We start from the raw sequence: 10,296 nt of genomic DNA, 5'->3' as shown, positions 1-10,296 counted from the left end.
CTTTTCAGTTTGCCTTGTGTTTCAATTCTCTCCTCTCTGTTTGCCGTTAAAAAGCAAAACCAAAGACCAGGTGCCCGGGATATCCTTGAAGCCAATACTCCGAGCAGAACTCCAAAAGTGGGTTTGTGAAGCTCACTCTTTCTCTCTCTGCCTTTGGGGAAGGTAATTTGTTGCACCAGCTTTCTGAACTAATTACCTTCCCAAAAGGCAGAGGGAGAAGTGTGCTTCACAAACCCACTTTTGGAGTTCTGCTTTTCAAAAGCAAAGGCTTTTCATTTAAGTCTCACAGTCCAGTTAAAGGCCTAAACTACTGCGCTGTGGGTTAAACCACAGAGCCTAGGGCTTGCCGATCAGAAGGTTGGCGTTTCGAATCCCCACAATGATGGGGTGAGCTCCCGTTGCTCAGTCCCTGCTTCTGCCAACCTAGCAGTTCAAAAGCACATCAAAGTGCAAGTAGATAAATAGGTACTGCTCCGGCGGGAAGGTAAACGGTGTTTCCGTGTGCTGCTCTGGTTCACCAGAAGCGGCTTAGGCATGCTGGCCACATGACCCGGAAGCTGTACCCCGGCTTCCTCTGCCAATAAAGCGAGATGAGTGCTGCAACCCCAGAGTCGGCCACGACTGGACCTAGTGGTCAGGGGTCCCTTTACCTTTACTGCGTGCAAACCCAGCGGCGTTTGATTTGCCAGAATGATAGAAAAGGTTTTGGGAGAGGGTGATGAGAACGTGTGGTGGTACACAATACTTTCCCCCACTCGCAGCTTCTCTGCTCTGAATTGCACCTTTAGGAGCTATATTTCTCCCACCCACCTTGGGTTTCCGCTTGTGTTTGCTAGCGGGAGATGGGGGGGAGGCACCCAATGTAGAGCAGAGGTGTGGGGAAATACATAAGCCCCCTCTTCTCAAGTGGTGTAAAGGAACGCCTGAAGAATAGGCAAGTGATAGAGGAGACTGTCCTCACACCTTGTGCTGAGAGCCTTCCTCTCTGCTCAGCAGCATTTCAGCCCTTCTTGGGACTTCAGTTCTGAACATCACATTTCTAGCCGCCTGGACTTTTAGAGGTTGCCCCTTCTACCAATCGATTGTGCTCCCTCTTCCACGTGACAGCCCTTGAGGCCTTAGAAGGTGGCTACCACATCTCCCCTCAGTCATCTCTTCTCTAGCCTAAGCACCCCCAACTGCCTCAACGGTTCCTCATCAGGCTTGGTTTCAGACCCTTGGTCGCCCTCTGCACACCTTCCAGGACATTTCCGCCTTAATGGTGAAGGGCTATGGATGGTTGGCAGAGCACAGGTTATTTCTCTAATTTATACCCCTCCCAAAGGAACCCACAGTATCTAGACAGAGAGCTGGGAGACAAACACCCCCCCACACACACACCCTTCTGAAATCCTGGACAGTGAGTGCATGCCAGAGGTGCCCAAATTGTTGCTGGGGGTCCATGGTGTCACTCTGAGGATTGACACACACAGAAGTGGCTTTGTTGCTCTACAGCTGTGTGTGATTATCTTCTCCCTCCAGCTCAGTGGTCTTGGAGAAGGCTGCTTGAAAGGAAGGGCTGTTTGGCTCCGAATCATGAGCACCAGAAGGCTCTTTGGAGTTTGCTGAGACACACACACACTTACGATACGATAATCTTTATTGTCATTGTCCCATACAGAACAATGAAATTGAAAAACCTACACGAGACATTCAAAAACCAACAAGCCTGCTATCCCAACCTGGTTAGCCCCCTAAAAACTCTGATACCCCATTTTTAAATAAATAATTTGTCCTAACAAACCCTGACTCCCCTCCAGGGAGCTCTCAGCTGCAGCGTCTGCACGCGCCGCCATCTTGGAGACCTGCATGGCAAGCCGATGGTCCAGTCCTGCGCTATGGAGACCCCTAGCCTGCCTGGAAGGATGTGGGGGTGGTCTCCCTTGGGGAAGAAGGAGGCGAAAGGAAGATGCAGCCCAGCTGAGGGAGGAGCCTCCCCTCTGGGGAGGGGCCAGGTGGGCCCAGGTCCAGGTGGGGAGTTGCCACGGTGACCAGGACCCGCCCTCCTTTGTGACCTCTCTTGCTTCTGTAAAAGCCACCCACTTGCAGGTGGCCATTGTGGGTTAGCAGTGAGGCGAGAAGAGAGAGAGAGGAGTTAGTGGCAGTTGGTGGCAGTTGGAGTTTGGTTTGGTTGTTATTTTTCCGGTTTCTTATTTTGATTTTGATTTATGACTTTTATTTGATTCTTTTGATTTAATTTATTCTGATTTGATTTATTATTATTATTTTACAATAATATTTTTTATTAAGTACAAATTAGAAAACATACATATTCACAACAATACTATACAAAAGAAAATACATCTAACCAAGGGGAAAAAATTAGAGAATATTTTATCTCTTTTCATATTTACAGTTATTTATACCTCTGTAAAATGCTATTCACAATAAAGCAGTGAAATGGAAGATAAGATATCAGAAGAAAGAAAAAAAGAACAAAGAAAGAACAAATAGTATAAGAAAAAGATCATAGGTGAAAAAATTAAAAAGTAAATAAGTACTCACAATACATAGCCGTTTCCCATCTATATTTATATTCAATTGTATAATTTCATCTTGTCCTTAGCTACCTTAAATAAAGTGTTTTTTTTTTAAAAAAAAGACTTCCACCGTTTACCTCACATGTTTTTAATAATCCATTGATTTATTATTTTACTCCTTTATTTTAACACTTTTTTATTTTACTTTTTCTTCTTTATTTTACTATTTTTATTTTTGTTTTTATTTAGTGCACATCTGTGCCTATTTTGTATATATTTCTTTTGTTTGTAGAGGAGTAGTTAGGGTTAGGTGTAGGCTTAGGGCTGGGGGTCGGGGTGAGAGTTAGGCTTGGGTGGGCATTTTAGAGAGGAGGGTGGGACCTTTTCGTGGAGGAAATGGGCTGGCTGTAAGTAGCATTCCTTCCTTTCTCTTCGCCTCTGGGGGGCAGGGGGGGGAGTCCTGGGGTCCCCTGCAGAGTCTTGGCTCTCTGGTCTTTATTCAATGAACTCTTGCAACCGGACTTCCAAGGGCCACATGGAAGAAGCAGAAAGAAGCCCATTTTACCCACAACGTCCTACGTGCATCACATCTGTGTCACAAACTAGGAGGGTTTTTCTGGCGGAAACCTGAGTCTCAGGTTTGCCCCTGTCCCTGCCTTGACCTCCACCTTACACCCATTGACTAAATCAAAGGGAAATAGAGACATGTTCCTGTTTCCCAGCCCAGGTGAGTCCCCGCTCTTGTCCCGGCCAAGTCCCCAGTCCATGGAGGTTGGGTCCACTCTTGTCCTTGAGATGTCGACCTGTCTGGCCCTCAGAGATCAGGATGGCAGGGATTCTCACCCAGGCGGAAGGCTTGCTGTGGAGGTGGTCTCCTGCTTCGGGGATCAGGGCTGCCCCTAGCCATATCCCAAGCATAGCTGTCAACTTTTCCCTTTTCTTGCGAGGAATCCTATTCAGAATAAGGGAATTTCCCTTAAAAAAGCGAAAACGTTGACAGCTATGATCCCAAGTGCCTCCTCTGGGAGCCCTCTTCCTTCGGAGCAGAACAGCATTGGAACGGTTTCGGTCCGAGGTTGGATTGCTTTTACAGGAAACTTTGAAGCTTTTCCGGCTGCAAGAGTAGGCAAGTGCTACAACCAGATACTAGGCAAACTTGAACAAGACACAAAAGACTACTTCCTCCTCCTCCTCCTCCTCTCCTTCTGCTTCTTCTTTTGTGATCCCTCATAGCTGAGGAAGATTGTCTTCCACAGTGGGGACATAGGTTTCCAGGCGAGAGTTGATCATGGTGATGGTTTGCCAAGCGTGCCTTCCTCTTGGCACGTTTCTCCCTTGCGTCCTGAGTTCAAGTGTCTTCAAAGCCCAGGACACCTTTGGAAAAGGCTCCAACCGGAGCTCTCACAGGCCAGTGTTTCCCAGTCGTTGGTGTTTACACTACATGTTTTTAGATTGGCCTTGAGAGAGTCTCTAAACCTCTTTTGTTGACCACGAGCATTATGCTTCCCATTTTTAAGTTCGGAATACAGTAGTTGCTTTGGAAGATGAAAATCAGGCAGTTGGGGCTTCTGGCTTCTGAGTCGCTCTCTCTGCTCATCTCTTCTAGAATCAGGTGCTTAAGGCGCCTGTTCAGACGCTGCAACAGGGTGGCCCCCCAACAAGCCCTGGAGCAGCCTGTGGAGCCAGGTGAGCAAGTGGCCCTCCTTTGGGGGACAGAGGAGGGCAGGAATGGGCATGGGGGGCAGCTAGACAAAAGTGTTGGCATGCAGAGGGCCGTCTCCTTCCAGCAGCCCATGGCGAAGACCATCACCTCTGCTCTGACCTAAATCAGTGACCTGGGCTTACTCAACCAGGGCACACTATCAGCAGATCAAACTGCGCACACAGAATAGGTGAGAGGCTTGTGGAAGTATACTACAACTACAGATTTATTAATCATAAATCAGGGCAAAGAAACATGTTGTCTCTCTTACTCAGAGAGAACAGCAAAAGCAATACACAATGGAAGTTCCCAGCAAGCTGTGCTGGAATGTAAACAGACATGTGACACGTAACACTCCCATGTCTGTTCCTTAAGGTGGAATGGAAATGTCAACATCAAGATGCAAAGAGTCAGACGGCTGGATCTGACCCAAGGTCCATCTGGGCCAGTGGCTAGAAACCCAACCCCTCCCCCAGTGACCACCCCGTTTTGTGGGGGCCAATGAAGGGAGCAGGGTGCTGGGCTGGGGGGCAGTTGTCCTCTGGAGGCCCCGTGAAAGAGCTGAACTTCCTCCTCTGTTCTCTTCCAGGGCATCTTTGGCCACCTGGAGCGCTTCAGGGATCGCCCCCTGAGCCTGGCTCTGGACTTGGTGGCCCTCATCCAGCTGAGGTGAGCGGGGTCCCTGGGATGGATGGGGTTGTGGGGGGCAGAACTCCAGGGGGAGCTCCGGGTGGGGACGAGCAGGCAGGAGGGAGAAGGGGGCAAGGGAGACTGGGAGGGGGCAGCGTCTAACCCCTTCCCTTCATCTCTGCAGCATCATGAGGCCAAAGTTTAGTGGAGACATGCTCAGCGCCATCCTTCACAGGATCCTGAAGGCTGTTTTTAGGGGCCCACAAAAGGAGGAGGAGAGAGGTAGATCCTTGGTCTGGACTTCCCCCCTTCTTCTTCTTCTTCTTCTTCTTCTTCTTCACACACATGCAGAATCTAACCCAGCACTCAACTTCTTTTCTCTCTTTTCCCGCAGGAACTGAAGCGGCACGTCTGGCTCCTGCTGGGGAGTCTCCTGATGGAAGCCCCCAATCCTGGCACCCTCCTCCAGCTGCTCAGTGTAAGTGTCCCCCCAACTTGCTCGGGGCTTGGGCCCTTGAGCCTGCCCTGCTGCTTTGGCCCCAACTGGCCCCAACCAAGACGCTCTTTCCTCCCGCAGGACCTCCAAGGATACGCCCTTGGCGAAACTGGGGAGGCTCAAGAACTAGCGGCCAGCAGCATTTCTCTGCTTCTGGCCGTGGCGCGGAGATTCCCCCAACTCAGAGTAAGTCCCTCGCCTTCTTCTTTTCATTTCTCTGGTTGCTTCCATCCCCGCAAGAGCACATCCCCCAGCGACCTTTATCACAGGTGATGCGCTGTGTGTCCCTGGGGGTCAGGATGAGGCCAGAGGCTTTTCCTGCCCCCTTTCCTGCTTCTGCTGCCCGGGGTGGTCCTCTGGGACAAGGGATTGGGCCCAAGGCAGAGGGAGGCCCGTCCTTCCTGGCTTGGCGCTGCTTCTGTGCTCTCTTGCACCCATTCAGGGTGGATTTCGTAGTATCATGAGCGCCAGTGTGGTGTAGTGGTTAAGAGCGGTAGTCTCGTAATCTGGTGAACCGGGTTCGCATCTCCGCTCCTCCACATGCAGCTGCTGGGTGACCTTGGGCCAGTCACACTTCTCTGAAGTCTCTCAGCCCCACTCACCTCACAGAGTGATTGTTGTGCGGGAGGAAGGGAAAGGAGAATGTGAGCCGCTTTGAGACTCCTTCTGGTAGTGATAAAGCTGGATATCAAATCCAAATTCCTCTTCTTCTTCTTCTTCTTCGACATGGTCAATCACGATCTTCTGGACCACCGCCTTGCCGACGTGGGGATCCAGGGCACAGTCCTTCAATGGCTGCGCTCGTTTCTCTCTGGTCGGGGACAGAGGGTGGCGCTTGGGGGGGAATTGTCATCGCGCCACTCCTTGGTGTGTGGAGTACCTCAGGGTGCGATACTCTCCCCGATGCTTTTCAACATCTTTATGCGCCCCCTCGCCCAGCTTGTCCGGAGTTTTGGGCTGGGTTGTCATCAGTATGCCGATGACACCCAACTCTATCTGTTGATGGATGGCCATCCTGACTCGGCCCCAGACACACTGACCAGATGTTTGGAAGCTGTGGCTGGATGGTTACGTGGGAGCCGGTTGAAGCTAAATCCTTCGAAGACAGAGGTCCTGTGGCTGGGACGGGGCGATATGGGATTGGGGGGGCAGCTCCCATCTCTTGCGGGGGCGCAATTAGTGCCAGCACCGTCCGTTAAGAGTTTGGGTGTAATCTTCGACACCTCCCTTTCCATGGAGGCGCAGATTGCAGCTATAACAAAGGCGGCATTTTTCCATCTCCGCCAAGCTAAGCAGTTGGCTCCTTACCTCTCTCGCCCTGACCTAGCCACTGTGATCCATGCGACGGTCACCTCCAGACTGGATTATTGTAACTCGCTCTACGTGGGGCTGCCCTTGAGACTGACCCAGAAACTCCAGCGGGTGCAGAATGCTGCAGCGAGACTCCTTACGAGGTCTTCGCTGCGAGACCACATTCACCCGGTGCTATACCAGCTGCACTGGCTCCCGGTGGAGTACAGGATCAGGTTTAAGGTGCTGGTTTTAACCTTTAAAGCCCTATATGGCCTAGGACCCTCGTACCTACGGGACCGCCTCTCCTGGTATGCCCCACAGAGAAACCTACGGTCTTCAAATAAAAACATCTTGAAGGTCCCAGGCCACAGAGAAGTTAGGCTGGCCTCAACTAGAGCCAGGGCTTTTTCGGCTGTGGCTCCGATCTGGTGGAACACTCTGTCACAAGAGACCAGGGCCCTGCGGGACTTGACATCTTTCCGCAGGGCCTGCAAGACAGAGCTGTTCCACCAAGCCTTTGGCCAGGGCACAGCCTGACTCCCTCCCTCGGCAATCTTCGCTGAGCTCTGGCCCAATGGTTGCCAGTGGCCTGAATTAATTAATTTTATAATGAATGATTTTAGAGTGTTGTTTATGTTGTACTTTTGTACTGTTTTATTGCTGTTAGCCGCCCTGAGCCCGGCTTCGGCTGGGGAGGGCGGGATATAAATAAAATTTATTATTATTATTATTATTCTCCTTCTTCTCCTCCTCCTCCTCCTCCTTCTATCCCAAGGGATTGGGCCCAAGGCAGTAGGAGGCCCATCCTTCCTGGCTTGGCGCTGATTCTGTGCTCTCTTGCACCCATTCAGGGTGGATTTCGTAGTATCATCTGACCTGGATTTTTCTTTGCAGATGACAGTAATTCAGCCGGACCTGGCCTGCTTCCGGAGGAGACCCAAAGAAGGTAAGCCCCACACCTTGGAGACAGAGAACTCCCTTGTCCCTTGTTTGCTTGAAGGTCCCTGCCTCCCAGGTTTTCTTGCTGGGAGTCCTGCAGGACCTGCTCCCACCTGGCCGGGGAGGGCAGCGCCCGGACTGAGTCTCATTTCCATTCTCTTCCATCCAGATGACATCATCCTTGAAGACTTGTAGTCAGGGCAGACCTCTTGCAGAAGGTGTTACAGAAAAATCTAGGTGCGAGGCTGCTCAGCAACCCAGCTGGTTGGGCAGAGCCGGCGGTTCCCTGCGGAATAAAGGAAGGAGTCCAGCCAACCGGAGCAAATAGCTGTAGACCAGAGTTTATTGCGCAACAGGCTCAAAGAGGATTTTTGAACCCCGAGAATGGGGTGACAATGACTTCTTTTATATATATATATATATATTATCAAGAATTTCAACACAATAATTTTAACAAGAATACATCATTCCACATTGTTCCCCCCCCCCATTTATATTATATGCACCTTTCAACAATTTTACTTTCCCTTCTATCACTTCTTTTTGAAACCTAGATGTCATGTAGCTTAATCTTTTCTTATTATCTTCTTTGTTTCGTATAATTGTCGATAGTGTAACCAACTCTGAAAATGGTCTTTTATCTCTTCATAGTCTTTTAATTTCCGTTTTCCGTCTTGATCCTTTAACAGATCTGGGTGACAATGACTTTTAAAACTTTCCCACCATATCCCAGAATACAGTTCGTACAGCATCACTGATACATCACTGACATGTCACAAAAGGGGAGGGGTAGACAGGGGTTCCACTAGTTTAACCTTGGCAAACCTGTTCAGACAAGTCCTTGGTACAAGATTAGCCTAAGCAGGCGTGTCAGGGCAAGACTCAGGTATAAGATGAGCCTAAGCAAACACCTCTGAAGTCCCACCACCCAAAGTACAGTAGAACTTCCTTTGCATGTCTGGACCCCTTGGCAAGTCCGGTGATGGGATTAGGCTTTCCTTGGCCAACAACCAGCTCAGCAATTGTCATCTCTGGGCACTTCCTTCCTGGGGTAGGAGGTGTGTATACATGTCTTCATGCTTGGGGAGGTGGCAGGGAAAAGAGTCCTTTTTCCAAGGGCAAAATAGTGTTGAAGTGGAGGAAAGTGGCAAAGGAGTTGACTTTATATGATTTTTAAAGCTAGGTAACTTCCCTGAGCTGTCAAGTCGAAAGGATATATTTATGCATAATACTTGTAACATTTAACAACAAGAATGTGGAAAGAGCTTCAGGCACAAGAAAAATCTCACTTGGAGGTGTTTCCGGAGAGTGATGGCTGGCTGAAGACGTCTTTTGCTGACCTCTGTCCTCTAAGGCGGTGATGTAAAAGCATCCAGACTACAATCTGGTGGCTAATTTCCCTTTCTTTCAATAAGAAAGGGATGAGGAGCAAACCACAAAAGGTCTGAAGAAGCGTCTGTCTTCTAGCGCAATTGGGGGGAGACTAAGCCCACCGGAGAGACCCAAGGGTGCTCAGATTGGGGACAGAAATCAGCTCCAAACTGTTGTAGACTTAGAGTCAGCTACTCATTCCTAGAATTATTTTAATTAAGACCGAATAGGAAACCAAGAGGACGCCCTATTTGTTGATTGAATAACACACAGAGGTGAGAGACTGTGAATGGTCATGAAAGAACTGATAAAATCAGGCCGGATGAAGAGATCCAAAAAGCATTAACATTATTTTGCCTGAAAAGATCTCACGGATTTATGGCTTTTTCAGTTCCTTAGGATATATCATCTACTCCATGCGTCTTGGTGTCAAGCTGATTGAAGGCAGAGATGGATGCCCGCAAGAGACTCTCCCCTCCCGGGGGTTCCAGCAACTGGTATTCAGAGGCATCCAGCTGTCTCCTCCTCCTGCCAGACCCTCTTTTTAAGGCGTCCCAAGGTGAGGGACAACTCAGCCTCCTGCAGCAGAGAGTTCCACTGGTTAACTACGCGTTGTGTGCAGGAAGGCTTGCAGAATCCTCGCCCGGTGGAGTCGGGGTGAAGCCTTATTTAATTTGGGGATCCCAAGGGCCGGAGCCCATTCGCCCGCAGTTCCCCAGGCCCGGGGAGACAAAGGCACCAGGAGTCCACTTCTCTGGAGAAAAGAGTTTATGGAGTTCTGCGCAGAGGCAGCCAGCGGAATAGCTTCCAAAGACTGGCTGTGTCCAGCAAGCATTCTTATACCTGTTAGCGTTTGTTTGCTTCCCCAATCCGCTGGCAGAGTTACAATTTATTACCTTCTATGGCATATGGCCAGTTAAGCTAAACTACTCCCCCCTCCCTTCTATGTGTTTTCTCTCCCTTGCATTTCTGCATCTGGGAAGCAGGAAGCAGCTTCTGGCCTACATAGCTGAAGCAATTGCGCTCTGACCACAGCTGCGGCCAGCTGCCTGACCCCAACTGCAGCAGTTCGCTTGGGTCCTGATATTATTGAGATTAACCCTTCCCTCTCCCTTCAGGGGTCCCAGGGTCATCTAGTCCAACCCCGGGCAATGCAGGTGTCTCAGCTCCCGAGGCAGCCCGGCCTGGAGCCTTCCTTGCCCAGACCCCATTCCTCTGGGGTGGGGAGCAAGAGCCCACTTTATCCCTTTGAAAGTGTTGGGGGGCTTCCTTTCACCCTTGTTTCCCCCCCTGCATTTCGTGTCGACCCCCCCCCCGAGATTTCTGGCTGGGGGGCGTGATGCCCA

General features: G+C 50.1%; 1 protein-coding gene across 1 annotated transcript; it reads left to right on the top strand.

The window, feature by feature from the left end:
• The first annotated feature begins 4,948 nt into the window (after positions 1-4,948).
• Positions 4,949-8,821, top strand: LOC310708896 (uncharacterized protein). The gene is made up of 3 exons (XM_083507820.1): positions 4,949-5,533; positions 7,535-7,586; positions 7,749-8,821. Exons 1-3 carry the CDS (start codon positions 5,288-5,290, stop codon positions 7,772-7,774), a joined length of 324 nt encoding a protein of 107 aa, XP_083363946.1. The 5' UTR covers positions 4,949-5,287; the 3' UTR covers positions 7,775-8,821.
• The last annotated feature ends 1,475 nt before the right edge of the window (positions 8,822-10,296 follow it).

This window comes from Podarcis liolepis (assembly GCF_965112155.1).
Source record: "Podarcis liolepis genome assembly, chromosome: 6".
In the NCBI taxonomy this organism is placed as follows: domain Eukaryota; kingdom Metazoa; phylum Chordata; class Lepidosauria; order Squamata; family Lacertidae; genus Podarcis; species Podarcis liolepis.
The sequence above is the reverse complement of the archived record's forward strand: the minus strand, read 5'-3'. Positions and strand labels throughout refer to the sequence as shown.

Excerpts from the sequence above, each read along its gene's own strand:
- LOC310708896 (XM_083507820.1), top strand. The coding sequence starts at position 5,288 with ATGGAAGCCCCCAATCCTGGCACCCTCCTCCAGCTGCTCAGTGTAAGT. Across the intron at positions 5,534-7,534 it reads GGAGATTCCCCCAACTCAGA|ATGACAGTAATTCAGCCGGA; the intron begins GTAAGTCCCTCG and ends TTTTCTTTGCAG. Across the intron at positions 7,587-7,748 it reads CCGGAGGAGACCCAAAGAAG|ATGACATCATCCTTGAAGAC; the intron begins GTAAGCCCCACA and ends TCTTCCATCCAG.